Source organism: Penicillium psychrosexuale (genome assembly GCF_028828465.1).
Source record: "Penicillium psychrosexuale strain IBT 29551 chromosome Unknown utg000003l, whole genome shotgun sequence".
Taxonomy (NCBI): domain Eukaryota; kingdom Fungi; phylum Ascomycota; class Eurotiomycetes; order Eurotiales; family Aspergillaceae; genus Penicillium; species Penicillium psychrosexuale.
The window spans coordinates 2,201,403-2,218,891 of NW_026643188.1; the positions used below are offsets into that span (position 1 = coordinate 2,201,403).

Consider the following 17,489-nt stretch of genomic DNA (forward strand, 5'->3'; position numbering starts at 1 on the left):
CGAGAGCGAGGCCTTTTGCCTCAACGTCCTTATTGTTGAGGCGAAGGGCGGGGCCAAGGGGAGCAATCCCATTCCCCAACTCCTTGGATATATGGGTTTGTATCTTGCTATGTGTATTGTACTCTATTTGCGGAAGCTAATTGGTATGAAAGGGTGCATCCACCGCGAACGTAAGAACAAGCAGAAGCGGTGTCTACGGCATGGCGTACACTGGATCCGTTTGGCATTTTTTGAAAATTAGTCACGATTCAAAGGTAAGCTGGCTCATATCAGCCAAGAACACGATTCTAATATCTATTAGTGGTCGGAATTTGCTGTTGTCGGCCGTCGGGGCGCTTTCGAGTATCCGTTCGGTTTGCTAGTGTGGATGCTGCGGAGGGCAGCTGCCATCTCCCCAGCCCACTCAAAGGAAACCTCAGCGGAAACTTACAGTGGGGTGGGGTGTGAGGAGATGGAGATGGATATTAATCCTATCGCTGAGTGAGATGGTGTTTGAATGAGCGGTGCTAAGGGAGGAGGAGTGTTGTACTGATTCATGGTGCAGTATAGCGTTGGCTGACACATCTTCCCCCTTCTCACTTGAGTCAGCTCTTATCGCGAGGTCATCATTGCTAGTTGCTTAATATTTTAATACAGTGTCCTCGGAAAGCCAGGGCCCGCCTCTTACAAATATAAGTTCGTGATAAGAGTGCTCTAGACACATATATATTGTAGTCCTATTTTAGGAACACGGCAGATAATAATCGAGCGAAGCCTAATTTGGTGTTACAAGTCGACACAAGGCTACAATAGATAGAGAACGATGGGCATGGTTGATCTCATTTCTTTAAAGTGATAATTAAAGCGATAAACTAAGTAGGATTGATCTGTTTACTTCCTAGTCGGGTCATTATTGAGAAGCGCAGACGCTCCCTGGGTTGGCCTCTACTTGGCTGACACCCAGAGGAGATGATGCAGTCGCTGCTTCGCTACTCTGGATGCAGTCGTTCCGAAGATACTGATGGCAGCCAAAACCCTTATTCAGTTCCGCATATCATATCATTCTATATATTAAGCACAGGGATAAGATACCTGTAGAGACTTGACGCTTGGAAAATAAAGTAATAGCCTCCTACTATCTCCTCTGTACTTTCCCTGCGGTCCAGCTAAACTTTTCGAGAACCTGTCTTTGTTTGTAAAACCAAAGATTATGAGGAGAAAGGCATGCTAAGTTTTACCTTAGTATCTAGTGATATTATTGCAGCGGGATTGCTTATTTAAGTAGCTGTTATAAATACAAATCGGGAGACATATCACGGTAAATCATGGGACAGATAAGTATATCCTTAAAAAGCGAGAGAATCATCACCATGTGTAGAGAAGAAATGACGAGTTCATAGATTAGGGGCACAGGTGGGATTCAATATAGTTGGTCAGAAAGATTGTAAAATTAGATAAAAACTTTGATAGGCTGCCTTCGTTCATTATCCCTTAACCCTCCAACGACGGCAGGATTTACAAGTAAACATTTTGATTCCACGGCTGGGCGTAGGACTTCCTTAGCAAACCCCCAGGCTGTAAACAGTAGATTTTTCAAGCCCCCTCCAGCAGCGACAGTGCCCTCATACGCCTCCTGGAGCCTATTGAACAGAATCAACTCAGTTCCTGAACCCTCATGTACATGGCCGAATACATGTAGTCTTGGCCAAATTCTCCATAGGGCCTTTAATAAATTAGGACAGCCATACTTTAGTAAGTCAAGATGACCAAGTGGGGGACCATGAGTAATCAGCACATCAATTCCATGTGGTACTGAGTCAGCCCATATATCTTGATTTCGGGGATATTAAAAGGCCCAGTTGCCATGGCGGCAAGAGTAGGGACTTCTGTAGACCCTCAGTTAACGACCATTTGGGCAATAAATTGTTATCTCCTCGTTTTCGAGGTAGATTATATCTCCCCAGTCGATTTGAGCTCGCTCGGAGGCTGCTCGACCAGACACATCATCCCGCGCTGAATCAAGTAGTAGGTCATGATTGCCAGCAATCACAATTTTGGTGGGATGAGGTAGGCTGCGTAGCCAGGTTATCGAATCTTGAAGTTCCTGAAAAGACCCAGATTGTGTAAGATCACCAGCATGGATGAGGATGTCTCCATCATGGACGTCAGTTTGGGTGTTGTGGGTATCGGAGATACAGACAATCGCGATAGGTTTTGTGAGTGGTGTAGCTGGAATAGGCTCATACCAACCATAAAGCATTTTTGCGAGGAAGACACAAGGCCGGGCGCGGAATTCCTGCCATCGTCCTGGTCGCTGTCGGTCAAGGAGCTCGTGAAGACTGGACATGATTGGGGAGTCCAGATCCAGGGTCCAGGGATTTATCGGTAGTAACGAGCGAGCACGTGAAATACTGGGCCGTTGAAATTAGTCATGTCAAGATCGTGCGTCAATCGTCCAAGATGTCAAAACTGCCAGAGTTGATGTCGGCCTCACAGATGGATTTGTCATGTGATGTCACAGATTGGAAGTCTGAAATCTGAAAATGCAAGGACTGAAGCACGAGGAGAGCCCTCCTGCCTTCCTAACTAGTGGTTTCTCGCTTCCATCTCATCTTTCCCACACTTTCATCTCGCTCTTCACACTTCCGAAATTACCATCAACAGCATTCATCTACATCATGGGTAAGCAAATCCGCGTACGTGAGACCGTCAACTCGGCTCTACCTCCTCTACTGATGACAGATTTCCATACGAGCTCCAATGCCGTACACCCACTTGTTTACAACGGCGAATTGAATCATTGGCCAAATTTCTTTCAGAATGTACGAGCAACAATGGATAACCAACATTGGAGCAGCAGCGTTATCGGATACACTCTGAAGACCCACAATCTTGATGACAATAAGGTCTTTGTCGGAGATGAGACAGGTGTACAGGGAAGGTTTCAACAGGCGATTGGCCAAACACTTGGACAGGTGTTTGAAGCTCAAAGGCTTGATATCCGGTTTGCCGATTTCAAATGTCTTCCTAATCCAGGGGGAAAAGTCCCAGATTGTACTATGAAGACATCAAGGAATGAGTTGAAGCTTGTGGGTGAGCTGAAGGTGCCGTAGGTTGTCCATCACCGTATCGAGCGTCGCCTAAAGTTCGAGCCCTTTTGCCAAAATTCTCATTTTCGAGTCTTAGTGGGCCAGATTCTCAGGTATATGAAAGAGACGGGGTGTATGTACGGCTTTCTGTCGAATTATGAAGAGACGATCTTTCTCCGACAACGCCACGATGGTACGACATGGGTCGTGGATTGCTCCCCAGTGATTCTGGCGTCCAATATCTACACCAAAGGATCTCCGGTGGTGACCGTGAGAGAATGCTTTTTCTATATTGCGATCCTGGCGCGTGGGCAAGGCTAGGTTGATAACCAACTACCTCCAAAAAGCTGGGTGGAATCAATAAAATAGGGCACGAGAAAACTCCGCTTCATTTATGGAGCTGTGAGTAAGCTCCCCTCTCCTACCAATGTAGAGAGGTGTGGGTATTTCTGAAGACAAAACTCCCCATGCGAGTGGATCCCTTTCCTTTGTCGAATGTGTGATCAAGTGTCTAGAAGCCTTGACTTAGCGCTCCATTCAGTCTCCAATGAAACTTGTCAGCCTACTCAAATTTCCTCGCTGCTTTCAATCTGATTTACTATCTGGAGTAGTCGTAAAATTAGGGAATCGTCAATTCACCCTTGTAACTCCCTGAGTGTCAGGGCCGCCCTCTGAACCTTCGTAGGCTGACCGTTCTTTCTTTGGGTGTTCCTATTCTTTCTCCCTTCTCAATCTAGCCGCCACTTGATATATAGACCAATGGTCTGGTCGCTTCTCTCTATATATTAGGCGAATACAGTATGGGATTCAAAGAGTGCATGGGCCCTGCTCTCGTTGGGCAATCATCTGACCAACCTCGATTCTCACCCTACGCATTCGACTTGCAACCGGTGATCTCTACCCTGCTGGACTAGTTCTTCCCACAAAACTCCACGTTTGTTTCATCCGACAAAACATTTAATTGCAACAAATTGGCAGCGACATGATCGATATTCTACGCCTTTTTACGCTTCGACTTCATCAATTTGAGGGTTTTCATACTGGCCTGAGAACTTGCGGCGATTACACCACCTAAACACCTAGCCCATCTATTTAGGAATCTTCGCCAAAGCAGTGGCTCATACGCAAGGTAAACGCGGGACCCGGGGGCCATGGTAGCCTCTGAAGGACACCGCCTCTCTGAGATCTGCCAATTTTGGGTCCGCTTTGCATTAAGAAGGGTCGTCATTTCAAGATTTTTATGACGCAAATGCCATGGAGGCAGATGGATTAGCATAATTGCTTGCTTCAACAGCGGGTGTTTTACCACTATCATTGCCATCATCGTGATATATGTGATCAACTTTGACTTCCATTGGACTTTTACAGTTCTCGAGGACTTGATTACGTCCAGTATGCAGTATATCACGGAGACTGACATGCAGCGTTCAACCTCATCCATCGAAATTGACATCACGCTCTAAACGGCGAATCGGTCTATCACACAGGTAGAATATGGAGGCAAAATTAGGATTCGGACATATTATGATGGATCTGGATCAGTAGATATTACTCTGTCAATGTCAGCAATAATTCCTTGAGAATGGCATTTTTATAAGGGCCATCCCTGCTCATAGGCTTCCAGGCGGTGCCGGTCCGACCATCTTACCGATTATGAATTGATGAGACACCGTGTTTGATGTTTTGATGTTTGTTCGCACTGGAGTTTTACGTTTTCCGAAGTTGCTTGGCAGTTAGTTCGTATAATTATGAATGCCGTAGAATTGTATTATAGCATAACTTCTTCTTCCTATTGATATCAATCGAATGATTCCTTAGTTTCGAAAACGTGGCCTATGATAAGTAGCTTGCGGGTTCGTAGCTTTGATCTGACGTTGATAAGCTTTAGGATAAACAGAGTCGAGTGTGACTTATACATGCAGAGTCCAGAAATTTCGGCTACAAGCCTCCACCCTATTAGATAAGATCTGGAACATCTCCATTGTTATATTTGAGAGCAAAAGAGCCTACTGGAGGGATATTAAGTGAACTTTGAATAGGTGGAAACGTAAATTCGGAGATCGTTAAGAATTGGATTGATCACGAAGCAAAATCTTGGAAGACAATAGAATATTACTCGCACCTTCAAAACAGGGCAGTTACTCCAAGAAGGAACTCGTTATGAGAGATACTCACACCGCAAAAAAGGCGGAGAGTTTACCTTCGAGGATCACTGAAGCGGTACCTGGATGTTCTCCCTGTCATCAATAGAAACCTGCCTGTATCACCACTCCCATTTATCAAGGTCCTCACAAATGTTCCCCCAGACGTCGCGCGGTGGTGGCTCGATCAAGTTGAAATAAGCCAGAATGCGATCCCCCCACTTGTCGTCAGTTGGATATGAAGCGCGAAACCCTGAGATCCATAGATCGGCGCATTCTTTGTCCCATATAATCTTTGTGATATCCCCCCTCCTGGACCCCAGCCAAAGGACGACATATCCCTGACTTTGCGTTAGCATGATCTCAAAGACTTGACTCCGCACTTACTCATATGCAGCCCGGAACTTTCGGCGAACGAGATCACGTTTTGGTCGCTCGAATGACCAGAAGAGTTCCGGAGTGAGGACCTGCCCGGGGACCTTTTCCCAAACAAGATAGGTTATGTATCCTCCAGGTACAGGTCCGTTTTCCCCTTGCGTGGATTGGCCATATCCAAGTAGTGAAGGTACACTTTTGCATCCACCTTGGCTGAACTTCTTCCGAGCTTTGGCTTCCCGCTTTTCAAAGTGAGGATTTGCCTGTTGGGCTCGAACCTCCGGCAGGAGGAATTCTGTTCCCTCATCAGGACCTTGACAGTAGACTCTCATGAAGGCGTGATTATTGGGGAAATGTTGATCGTGACATAGATACTTAGCCTCCCAACCGGATGGCTGTTCGTCGGGATCAGAAGTAGGCTCACGCACTCCATCGACTCTATTCTCATAAAGCTTCTCGTCGATCACCCATGTACTCGCATTCAGCTGGAGATCTGCGGAGCCAGGAAGGGCGATCTGAGTGCCTTTGAAGATCTGAGAGATATCAGTCATCTTGAAGATTAGATGTAGAGTGCGGAAGAAGGTTGCGAGGATGAAAAGGGAAGAGATTTCTGAGAGCACAGAAGAGGAAAAGAAGGAAAGTTCGGAATTAAGTGAAGGGAGATGGACTTTGTGGGGTCAAATGATCATTTGGTGTTCATTGGCTTGCACCATCGTACCTGAGGCAACACCGCACTACGAAGGGGCATACACTCTGTTTCTCTTCACTCTTTTCGTTTTCCTTCCCACCCACCCCCACAAACTTATTTCGGCCTCAATTTCACAAAGGTAAGCTCCATTCTACCTACATCGTCCTCGCTGTTCCTGAATCTGACCCTCAGATCGTTACGCCCATCACCGCGATGCCCAACGTCATGTTTACCATCTTCTTCGTCGCCATTATCTGAAATCGGAAGTTGAAAAACGCTCCAAGGCTAGGGAAAGGCGTTTCAGACAGTCGGCGAGGGTCAAAGATGATGGACTGGTTGCTCTGCTTGCGATGGAGCAAAGTCAACGCTTAAGGATGTGGGGATGTAGATCTTTGTGGGTCGGGAATAGCCTGAGTCTATTATAGGAAGAGGTTCTCTCTCACTACAGCCTCATGATGTTCGAATTAAGGAGGCAAGGTAGAATTGTATTATAATGATAATCTACCATGTCGATTTTGACCATAGCGGGGCACTTCACAGTCTCGTCTTCTTCAATCTCATACTTGTATCCTACTCCAAACGCTTTGAGGGTTCCCAGCTGCAGAAGTTTTTTTTTTTGTAAAATAGGAAGCTATGAACGTAGTTATGCCGTAGTTGGTACAGATTAAGCAGGCACGATGTTGCGTAGAGGGTACATCGTATTTCCCCCAGCAGCGTAAAATTGTATTCACAACATCGCAGCCATGGCAAGCAATATTCCGAATACCATAAACATCGTTGATGTGCTTCCCGCCCCTAGTCTACCTACCTCCACTACGCAATCGACCTCATCTCGCTCTGCCTCCGGGACTTCTCGGTCTGCAAGCCAACAAGTTCTGGCTCAGTCGGGCTTTTGGGCCGTTTGGATCGTTGTGGTTGGGCTCCTTGGTGGCGCCGGCTTTATTATTTGGAGGCCAGCCTCTAAGGGCAATGATCCTGAGAATATCACGTAAGTGGTAAACCATGATTTTCATGGAAACTATATTGGCGGACCCTTGCCTATATATGCATTGAGGCTAATATATCATGGAATAGCCCTAAAGATGTTATTGTGGGTGAGCAGCTCACGGAGACTCGCGAGTAGGTCCGCGAAGGGCAGGGTGTTGATGCCCGTTCCCCTCCGACAAACCCCGAGACTCCAGAGACCTCTGCGCCCTCTACCACACCCAAGAAGAAGAAGACGAAGAAGAAGAAGAAGCGGCTGACCACCACAAAATTCACCAACTTCACTACCTCGGCGCGTAATACTCTCCACCGGATAAAAGAGGGCTGGACAAATCAGCTGCTGGCTGGACTGAACGGCTCGGTATGCTAAGGAGATGCCGAGGCGACGGGCGTCCCTCTGTTGTTTTACCCTTTTCTTCTCTCCGAGAACCTTAGCGAGGTGAGATGAATTAAAACGGAACGTTTTACTAAAATGATTCGGTGTCGACGAATCGTCGAAATTCCATTGCCCACCCTGAGAATCAGCCCATACACTACGCCCTCCAACGCGATGCGCAACACTCGTGGCGGATGCCTCCCCCCTCCTATTGCACATCCCGATGCCTAATCAAGGCAGAGATAATCGAACTCAAACTCACAAGGCAGGCCTTGGTATTTTAAGGAGCCCTGTCTCCATGGCCTTCTTTTTACGAGAAGCTTATCGATAATCATCGAGCCCAAAGGTGGTGCCGAGGCACTGGAGCATCCCGGCAAGCCCTGCGCCCAAGAAATGATAACCCAGAGAGAGTCTGCGTCGGAGATGAGCACGGGCTTCAAGGCCGCTTCCAGCAGGCAATTGGCCAGGAGTTTGGAGCGGTCCTGGAGGCGAAATGGGTCGAGTTCTCGTTCGCCGACTTTAAATGCTCGGGTTCCGGATACAAAAAACGCCCGATGTTGTCGCGTTGAATTAGAATTCAAATGGACTCAATATCAAGCTTGTCGGCGAGCTGAAAGTTCCTTGGGTGCAGGCGCATAGACTAAGTGATGCGATTACCAACAACCACGCCGGACTCGTCATCAAGCTGGCACAGCCCCTGAGAGACATGCAGGAGCTGAGTTGTGAGTACGGATCTCGACATATGACGAAACAGTCTTCTTGAGGTAATACCGGTCTCCTGCAGGGGCTTGGGAGGTATGGTACTCCCCACCCGTTCGATCAATCAACTACTATATCCCAACCCCTCTAGCCTCCCAGGGGGCTGGTAGTACGTTCACTCAGGTGTCCATGAAACAGTGCATGTTCTATGTATGCAGTATCGCAAGTACTGCTGACGAAATAGATAACGACACAGAGCATTGGGTGGAGCCTAAGTGAGATAGGGTTCATGTATGTTATCTCATAGGACTACCTTTTCTGTGAAGTACTGGTGATACGAGATAATATGAATTTCGAAGCTATCGCAGTGGCCTATCGTCCCTACCCCTTCGCCACCAGATCCAATCCGACGTATTTAGATGCCAGCCGCTCTTTTCAGGGGGTTTGGCCAAACCCCACATTTCATAGGTGAGTACGGATAGTGGTTGGTCCTCAATCTTCGCAGCAAAGCGAAATCCAGCGAAATATCTAATATACCAAGTCAATGATCTGCAATGTTCAGATAGCCGTTGGGGATATATGCTTCTGGTCCTTGTCTATCCTGCCCATAGCCTGAAAGCTCTGGGACTGCTTGACACTTGTTTTTGCTAAGTGTAGTCACTGCCTCGTACTCTTTGTGCACACGGCTGCTTCAGCTTGGAGCTCTCTGACCTCCCAGCTACTGCGGAGGGTCTTGTCGTATGGTATCTGAACATACATTCAGATGAAGCCTTCTTCAGTGGGATTGGCGGTATTGTGGCATGTGAACTTCAGGACGGCGAAGGGAGGGCCGCCCAGCTTGTCCCGCTCATCGGAGGTAAGGGTCTGATAATAGACCAGACCTGATTTAGCTAGATTATGACCATACAGTCACGTGGGACTTTTATGTCCCGATGGTCCATACCTACATACAGAATGAACCATCATTATCTTCCCCAGAGCTTCTACAGTCATAATTTACGTAGCATAGGAAGTTAGGATCGGTCGCTTTGCTCTGCGACACGACTATCTGGCCGCCGAGATCACTGGTAGATATATGGTAACAATCATGCGCTAAAGCTGGTTGGTAATATGGCACTAGTCCTAATTAGATCTGTCAAGAATGGGATATGACCCCTCTAGGCCCTAAACAGGAACCTTGGTTTTTGTTAAGGTCTAGTGGTAAATTACGCTGTACGAAATTCGACAAGATCTATAAAATCCCCTATACGGAATCACCACGATTATCTCCCACAATACCATGTACAAACGTGGTCTTTCCGCTGTACCCCTAGCTTATACCATATCGGATGAATGAAATTCTTTCCGTAAATTACGTTATTAGGCCTACCGCTGTGTATCGTTGTGCGTGGTTCTATAAAGTCCTCCCTATCGCCCTTCAACTTTCTGGCTCTCCTGGATGATATTAAGAACTCTTAACTTTTCTAAAATGACAAAACCCGCAATTTCAACAATCTGTGCGGACATCGCTAACTAACTGTAATATACACTCTTGTATGGTATGCCGAGTACCAATGGCCGGCTTTCTACTCCCTTAGCTTCCTAGCTTCTTTGGCAATTTGTGGGTACACCTATCTTGCGCCGGTAATGGATTTGTATCGTTATCTCTTCGACGATCTGTGTGATAAATAATTCTGTATCTACTCGTGCCGTTCCGCGGAAGGCATCCATCACTAATCAGGAACGGCGATAACGGCGAAAGGGATGATTCGACATCGTCTTTTTAAGTAAATCGACCATTCTCACGTATTGTAAATATTTCCTATAAAACGCAGAGCCGCGACTAGGGGTATAAGACCGGCTCTGATTTGCACTATGGTAAAGTACCAAATACAAAATTAATCTGAATTATTTCTACCAAATGCTTCTATCTCGTAACAGCGTAAGTCAAGTAGTCCATGTAAAATCATCCTATCTCTATCTAAAATCTAGGGCTCACTAATCTAGAAAATTATATATACCCTTCTATCAGACATGTAGTTCGGCCTAGGTACGTACCTACGCCGGTTCCTAGTCCACAGCAAAGTTCAACGCGCCGTATACTAGCGAGGCTACGGAAGTGCATACCACTAAGCTATTTTAGGTATGAACTTGTCCGTAGTACCATAGAGGGAACGGACGTCTCTCTGACACACTCTTTTTAATAACTGTCCCTCATTAGAAAATATCTGTCTATTGAGTTATCGTCCTTCAACAGAATCGTCCCTAAATCTCTGTGATATGGCTTCATTAGAGCCGCACAAGGTTTTCCTGATAACGGAAATCCTTGAACTGATCCTACTCGCAACTAACACGCGCACTTTACTCGCATCCGCTCAAAGAGTCTGCCGTAAATGGCACTTCCTGATTCGGGACTCGAGCGACTTACAGGCTGCCCTGTTTTTTAAGCCCGTCAATTATACTCTACCACGCGGGACGCCGGGAATTCGCAACCCGTTGCTAGAAGAATGTATATGGCCATGGTTTTGCGCAAGACAAGCGCACAAATGGAAAGCGCCGCTAGTAGAAGGAGGGGCGAAGATACCTCAGATCGATCCTCAGAGCGACGAAGTCTTTCTCCGAAAAGGCGCAAGCTGGAAACGAATGTTATTTCAGCAGCCTCCTCGATCGTGTATTGGATTTATAGAGAAAGATGGAAAGGCCGTGGATGGTCCGGCATATACCGAAGTGAAAGTTCAACCGAGGGGTAGCCAAGGCTATTTACGAATACGTGACGTGGTACTCCCTTGTACGAATATCTTGAATGAAGTTCACCCTCTGCTAGATGAAGGACTACTCTGGTACGGATTTATTCGTGAAAGGCAACTACAATTGAATCCTTGGGATAAAGAATATCCAACAGATAACGAGAGGTACGGAGAAATCTCGAGGAGCCAGGTAGCATATACTACCTCAATATATCTGCGGGACTGTGACATTGTGTTTTTTATTCTAGAATGTGGATGCGTTCGAGGACAATGGGTTAGCAATCATGGTGCTAGGAAGTTACATTTTTGGCTCTGTCGTATTTGGATGAGTCTTGTGCCTGGGCAGATTTCTATTCCGATGCCGGTGACCTAGATTTCTAAGGATATGTACGTTAAATGAAGTGACGAAACAAGATGTTCATTGAAAACCAAAGCAATACATATTTTTAGCTAAAAATGGTACTCATTCCTACCGGTCCGCTATAGAGATATCCTCACCGGCAGAGCTAATGAATGGATAGTCGTGGGAGGTATGCTCATGGGTATGTAGTGGCCGGACCATATAGTTAGGCCTTGATAAGTGCTGCAGCACCTGGGGAATTTTGGTACTGTTGTCCGTATTGAATGATAATGTTAAGACATATAAGGCTGTTAGATTGGACAGTTGATGTGTAAGTAGACTACATGAATTGGATGATTGAGTTGATTAAGTTGCTTAGTTATAATATATTTCTCGTTATTATCCTTTTTATATATCTAGTCACCTGATCCTACTTATTGAAGAGTCCCTAGGATAGGGGCACCGACAGCCCTGCCTGCGAAACAGGTGTGAGAGCAGAGTCGTCACTGGGAGTAGTAGGGTGCTAGAGAGGAGAACACCATGGGGTGACTACTGAGAAGAGAAGTGGAAGGTGTCTGCGTTGCTATCTATGCCTCGGGAGTGCTTTTAGTTATGTCACATAGCCGCTTAGTCATCCTGCTCTGGAAACCACTGCAGTAAATAAGTAAACCGCGGCGTAGCCACTAAGCCGGCTGCAGGCCATTAAGCAAGTAAGTAAGTAAATAAGCAGATAAGCCTACCCCTACCGCCTAAAGGCTCATATAGAGTATATAACCTAGGCTACTCCATACAGTAGGTCACATTAGGACAGACTTTGGTTCGTCCACGCTCAGCAAACTATAACCCGTATGCGTCACCACCCCGAGTGGTCGCTTACGGGTAGCTGGTACCTCTTTAATACTCCCCTAGCTTTAAAGTTATAGTATCTCTAACCCCTTATTTATAGGACCCTACTTCTTCCCTTTTTATTGAGCCTTGGTTTAGTACTGCAGTGTTACGATCGCTATGTTTGTATGGTTTGCATGTTTGTTATTTGCAGCGTTACAGAGTGCCGGCTATATAAGCAGGCCCTCTCCCACTTCTGCACTTGCTTCTTCTCTCTTCCTTATCTTAGTTATCTTCGTCGGAATACACTCTTCTGTTGTATATGCACTCTTTCTTTATTGATCGACCTGGCACGTCACATGCAGCACTAGTGCTGTAGGCTGGAGAAGCGCCTGCATAGTCATACGTAACTAGTTAGACTGCAACAGGTTAATTGAACTTTGATTGATTGATTGAGATAACGCCGAGTGTATGATCGTATCACTACTACTCTGTCATAAGGACATCCTCACCAGCCGAGCTACTGAATTGACGGTCGTGGGAGGTAGGCTCACGGGAATGCCCTGGAGATTGAGATGATGCTAAATCCATAATTGTAAGGAGCAAGAGAACTATAGTCTTGTTCTCCTCCAGGGTATATCCCCAGATCAGGGCCTTTGAGCACCACTTTCAGGATGTTAGAACATAGTAGTAGCAAGATATAAAGAAGTACTTGCTAACTCACCTTGCTGCTTTTGTTGATGCGGTAGAAGTTAAAGGTCACGCTATCTGTTGAGATCCCGTAGACTGTTGTATCTATCTTCCCCCGCTCGATACGGCCGGCATGAACGAGGCCTAGCAATCCGATTAGCGATGTTTCTAGTATGATACTTCAGACGTACCCATATAGCCAAGTAACTGGCGTTCGCCCTTACCCAGCTTCTCCCGAGACTTAGCTTCCACAATAACAAGGTTAGTCTCGAGGTTGGCCTGCGCTCCGTACCAGAGCGCGTAGTCGGGTTGACCACGCAGCATCTTCTCTCGAGACTTCATCCGGACCGTCTTCCAGAACGGGGTCTCATAGCCCCACGACACCGAGTTTCCAGTGATGATCCGACCGTCTTCCTTGGCGAATCCTAGAACCAATCCGAGTATTATGTCGAGGCGTGCACGGACTTGCGCTTCGACTTTAGTGGAGCCATCATGTGCGATTTCCAGGTACTCAAGGGCTCTCTCTAGTTTAGTGAATGAGTAAACACCCTATTTATAAGAGAAGAGGGGACTTACCGAGGAAGGTAGAGAATTCATGGAAGTCTTCGGGATCTCGTAGTCCGTGGATATCATAGGGCTCCAAGTCCCACATATCGCCTGGCTGCTCGTTTCTCGGAGTCAACTTCTTAAGACCGAAAATGGTCTCGACCTCCTCTAGGGTCAGGTCGCCCACGGCTACTCCAGGTAGTTTTTGGTCGCGTGCAGCTGCCTTCTTAGCTTGCTCTAGCGTTTCTCTCATCTCGTCAATTTCCACCTTCGAGACGTTGCTTGTGGCTGAAAGCCACTTTAGGGCCACTTCGATAAGCCCAAGAGCATGCCTGCGGAAAAGCTTCTTGGGAGCCATGATAGTGGTGGTAGTGGTGATGGTGGTGGTGGTGGTGGTGTTGTTGTTGTGAGAAGGGTTGGGATGGAAAACGAGTGGGTGAGAGTCAGGTGGGTTGGGGAAAAGCTCCCTTCGACCACTACTATTTCTAAAGTCTGACTACAACACGGACAGCAACAATCATCGTAGCCGCACCGGCGTCGAAACGCCACAAGACAACCACAAAAGACCAGTCACCCTGTACCGTCCTCAACACCCAGCGCAGCCTCCACTCCGGACCCTACAGAACCAACTACAGCAGCAATGCAGCCACCGACCGCTACAGCAAAACAAGCGGTAACTAAACCAAAGCAGTCGGAGCGAACAGTAACCAGAATAACCAAGGACGCAGCTACAATGACCGATAGCGAACAATGGATCAACCAGATCGAAGCGACCCGCATCCCCACACCGGAAATACAACCGCTCGGAACCGTACAAAGCCTGCCCACGCTGCAATCGTTCTACAACCTGGCTAGGCTGGAAGCTACCCAATCATTCCCAACACTTATGACAGCAGCGAGCCGCCTAGAAGCTCTTGCTGCCAGCTGTACATCTAGTAAAAAAGCTCAGACGTTCCTACGTCTAGCCGGCGAGCACTAAATGACGGGCTCGCAGGCTGCAGCTCTGTTCGACCGAATCACCCAAGCTAGACTGCCCGGTTACATGAACACGACCCTATCGAATATCGCAACCAACAGCGACGGAGCAGAAATCAGAGACGCCTACCTCGCATTTCTGTTATACAGTTCATTATTGTGACTAGTGACGGAGCAAAAGACAGAAAAGACACATGAATGTATTACCAGCTAAGGGTTGACCTGAAGTCAACCTAAGGCCAACCTAAGGCCAACCTAAGGCCAACCGTGGATCAACCGTGGATCAACCGTGGGTACACTGGGGGTACACTGTCTAATTATGAAGATTGGCACTAGCAGTGTTCTCCCGCTGTTCACTAGCCTGCATAGTAGCCTTTGTGGCTAAAAGTTCTTCGATTCGCCGATCATAGTCGTGCAGCACCGCCATCACCGAGTCCCGAGCAAGGATCTCCTTTGCCAGTGTCTCATCTAGCTCCTTGAGCGTCTTGGGTATCTCGGGCGTGGCGGTTTGCTGGATTGATGTATGAGCAATAGGGGGCTGTGCAATGAAGCTACACTGCTTTCCCTTCGATCCCCAATGGCAGTTTGCGCATGTTGGTCGCAGGTGTCGAAGGTCAGCTGCAATAACGCATGAAGTGAATGGCCCTTGAGATCGTTGGCAAAAATCGCATGCTTCCCCAATATCAATTCTTTCCCCAACCGATTGTACCAGCAGAGCTTCAATATTCGCGGTCTTGGTACCGACGGTATAATAGAAATCCTCCCCATTTTTCAGAGTACGTAAGCCTGGCTCACGACGAAGTGGTGCGGTTCGCAGTGTATGTAGCAAAGTCCCCGGGCGTTCACGAACTCGTCGCCCGCGAGGCCATGGGTTATTGAGAGCACTGTATGCCCAGAATCCAGGCTGGTCTTCATCCTCTCCAACCACGGGTGCAGGGAATGTTTTGGAGGGCAACTCCATGGTTGATTGTGATGATATTAAATATGAGTGGGATAACTTGAAGTGGTATATGGGAGGGCTGAATGTAAAGAATAAAAGATAGTCTCTAACAATGGGAGATCTCCCACCAGAACAATAACAGACCAGAACAATAACACGCCCCTACATAGGAAGCTATTATTCTGCAGGCCTACCCCAAGGAGGAGGTCGATGTCGACGCCAGCGGGTCTCTTCTCAACTTAGCCTCGTTCACTCTCTCTTTTCAATTCAACCTTGACTGCTATCCCATCTTGACTCCTGTCTCTTTTTGACGCCTGTCTCTTTTTGACGCCTGTCTCATCTTGACTCCTGTCTCATCTTGACTCCTGTCTCATCTTGACTCCTTTCTCTTTTTGACTGCCATCCCATCTTGGCTCCTATCCCATCTCCCAACATCATGCCAGAGACACCCCCACCAACACAACAGCCCAGGCTTCCAAACCAGCGACAAGTCATTGCCGAAGATGACAGCAGATAGTAAGAATCCGTCCCAGGTAAGTTCAGATCAATGGCTAACGATGATGCAAGCTGCCTGCCAGAGGAATCTGGCCGTCACGAAGTTGGGGCCCCGAGCCAAATTCCCGCCGGGGAGGCCGGGAGCCAAGATACGACTCCTGGTCCCTGGGCTGAATACGCCATGACACTGCCATGGAAGGTGGCGAGAAACGCCAGGAAAATAAAGACACAAGCACTTATGCAGCTCAAACAAGCGACTCCAGTCAGAGAGCCTCTGCAACGATCAACAACCAACTATACCGGTAAACGCCTTGATGAGCGTATCGGCAGCAGGGCAGCAAATGTAGAATCAATCCTCATCCAGATTGTGGGAGAAGTATCTGTGCAAGAATGCACCAGTTGTCTACAAAACAATGGTCCTTGGGCCAAGTGTATCCGCTTCCACGATCTTAATCGTGTTGTGACAGCCTGCGGAAACTGCCAATGGAACGGGCGGGCGACCCGTTGCAATTATTTTCAGTTACCTCTTATTCCCGGAACTCCCCATGGTCACCAGCGCAACCGCTCATCTCAATCCTCTATGGAAGTTCGTGTCCTGACTCACCGCGAGCAGGCCGAAAGCGGCCTAGCGGCTTTACAACGCTTGGAACAGTATGTTCGACAGATGCAGGCAGAGGTCGGCCTCAGCGATTCCCGAAATGAAGCTATCCACAACGCAATACAGGCAGATAACTTTGCCGAGCTTGTCGTCCCTGCTCGGGCATTTATCCCAACTACCACGGCCGACGACCGCCAGGCCCAGTTCAATTGTATTCTTACAATGATCAATAATGCCAAGGAGGCGTACGTCAACATCCAACGTACTTAATTCCGTCCAAAGGGGGTTTTTTTCGAGCTTTTTTACTTTTTCTTCGTTGTTTTCGTTTTTTCTTTTTTTTCCTTTCCTAGGGCACTGGTGAAATTCAGGCATATTCAGGCACATTCATGCATCGAACCTAAAAGTCAGGCATTTGGCATTTGGTCGCTAACTAACTAACTACTCCGTATACTGTAAATAGTTAGGTGTCTACAGGGTAAAAGCGGTCTGAATTCAGGCCAAATTTCAGGCATTGAGGCCTCAATCAGGCGAAAACGACCTAGTAAGATATTGTAAGAATTATTCCTCTGTCATCTTAGGTCTTTTTCTACTTCAACTTTTGGTTTTCTCACCAACATGTCCTCCCATACCAAACCTTTTATTCGCCTCGAATATGGCATTTCTCAGTGGCTCTATTCCGCAACCTCCAGTGGTTCTTTGCGTGTGTGATAATCTCAAGGCTCTTTTCGTGTGTAATGATGGTCAGGCTCTTTTTATATGTGATCACCGTCAGGCTCTAGCCTACGAAGGTTTCCTAGCTCGAGTAGACCAGTCTACAATGACCGATCTACTACTTGCCGATCAAGCTCTACGCGAACATACCCAACGCGAGGAAGCCTTACAAAAGGCTAAAGCTATCACATCTGATAGGACTCAGCTTCAAGAAATAAAGAAGCAACTTGAAGAAGCGAAATTCAACTACCCAAGAAAAGAGTACGCCCTTTACCGAGCAGAGTCTATGCTTGAACCAAGTGCCACAATTCT

At 47.3% G+C, this 17,489-nt stretch overlaps 9 protein-coding genes across 9 annotated transcripts; 5 read left to right on the forward strand and 4 right to left on the reverse strand.

Annotated features, from left to right (window-relative positions):
- Positions 1–200: 200 nt before the first annotated feature.
- N7518_004759 (uncharacterized protein) lies at positions 201–484 on the forward strand (the record flags this gene model as incomplete). Its single annotated transcript, XM_057185686.1, has 2 exons — positions 201–254; positions 302–484. The coding sequence occupies 2 exons, from the start codon at positions 201–203 to the stop codon at positions 482–484; spliced, it is 237 nt and encodes a 78-aa protein (XP_057042456.1).
- A 1,395-nt stretch (positions 485–1,879) lies between these two features.
- Positions 1,880–2,326, reverse strand: N7518_004760 (uncharacterized protein; the record flags this gene model as incomplete). Its single annotated transcript, XM_057185687.1, has 1 exon — positions 1,880–2,326. One exon carries the CDS (start codon positions 2,324–2,326, stop codon positions 1,880–1,882), a length of 447 nt encoding a protein of 148 aa, XP_057042457.1.
- Positions 2,327–2,522: 196 nt separating this feature from the next.
- Positions 2,523–3,092, forward strand: N7518_004761 (uncharacterized protein; the record flags this gene model as incomplete). Its single annotated transcript, XM_057185688.1, has 1 exon — positions 2,523–3,092. The coding sequence occupies one exon, from the start codon at positions 2,523–2,525 to the stop codon at positions 3,090–3,092; it is 570 nt and encodes a 189-aa protein (XP_057042458.1).
- Positions 3,093–5,331: 2,239 nt separating this feature from the next.
- N7518_004762 (uncharacterized protein) lies at positions 5,332–6,135 on the reverse strand (the record flags this gene model as incomplete). The annotated part of the gene is made up of 2 exons (XM_057185689.1): positions 5,332–5,554; positions 5,597–6,135. The coding sequence occupies 2 exons, from the start codon at positions 6,133–6,135 to the stop codon at positions 5,332–5,334; spliced, it is 762 nt and encodes a 253-aa protein (XP_057042459.1).
- An 880-nt stretch (positions 6,136–7,015) lies between these two features.
- N7518_004763 (uncharacterized protein) lies at positions 7,016–8,610 on the forward strand (the record flags this gene model as incomplete). The annotated part of the gene is made up of 6 exons (XM_057185690.1): positions 7,016–7,260; positions 7,347–7,362; positions 7,411–7,617; positions 8,207–8,354; positions 8,417–8,500; positions 8,576–8,610. 6 exons carry the CDS (start codon positions 7,016–7,018, stop codon positions 8,608–8,610), a joined length of 735 nt encoding a protein of 244 aa, XP_057042460.1.
- Positions 8,611–12,708: 4,098 nt separating this feature from the next.
- N7518_004764 (uncharacterized protein) lies at positions 12,709–13,816 on the reverse strand (the record flags this gene model as incomplete). Its single annotated transcript, XM_057185691.1, has 4 exons — positions 12,709–12,888; positions 12,947–13,056; positions 13,104–13,436; positions 13,489–13,816. 4 exons carry the CDS (start codon positions 13,814–13,816, stop codon positions 12,709–12,711), a joined length of 951 nt encoding a protein of 316 aa, XP_057042461.1.
- Positions 13,817–14,191: 375 nt separating this feature from the next.
- Positions 14,192–14,437, forward strand: N7518_004765 (uncharacterized protein; the record flags this gene model as incomplete). Its single annotated transcript, XM_057185692.1, has 1 exon — positions 14,192–14,437. The coding sequence occupies one exon, from the start codon at positions 14,192–14,194 to the stop codon at positions 14,435–14,437; it is 246 nt and encodes an 81-aa protein (XP_057042462.1).
- Positions 14,438–14,746: 309 nt separating this feature from the next.
- N7518_004766 (DUF3716 domain-containing protein) lies at positions 14,747–15,394 on the reverse strand (the record flags this gene model as incomplete). Its single annotated transcript, XM_057185693.1, has 1 exon — positions 14,747–15,394. One exon carries the CDS (start codon positions 15,392–15,394, stop codon positions 14,747–14,749), a length of 648 nt encoding a protein of 215 aa, XP_057042463.1.
- A 526-nt stretch (positions 15,395–15,920) lies between these two features.
- Positions 15,921–16,736, forward strand: N7518_004767 (DUF3716 domain-containing protein; the record flags this gene model as incomplete). The annotated part of the gene is made up of 1 exon (XM_057185694.1): positions 15,921–16,736. One exon carries the CDS (start codon positions 15,921–15,923, stop codon positions 16,734–16,736), a length of 816 nt encoding a protein of 271 aa, XP_057042464.1.
- Positions 16,737–17,489: the final 753 nt, after the last annotated feature.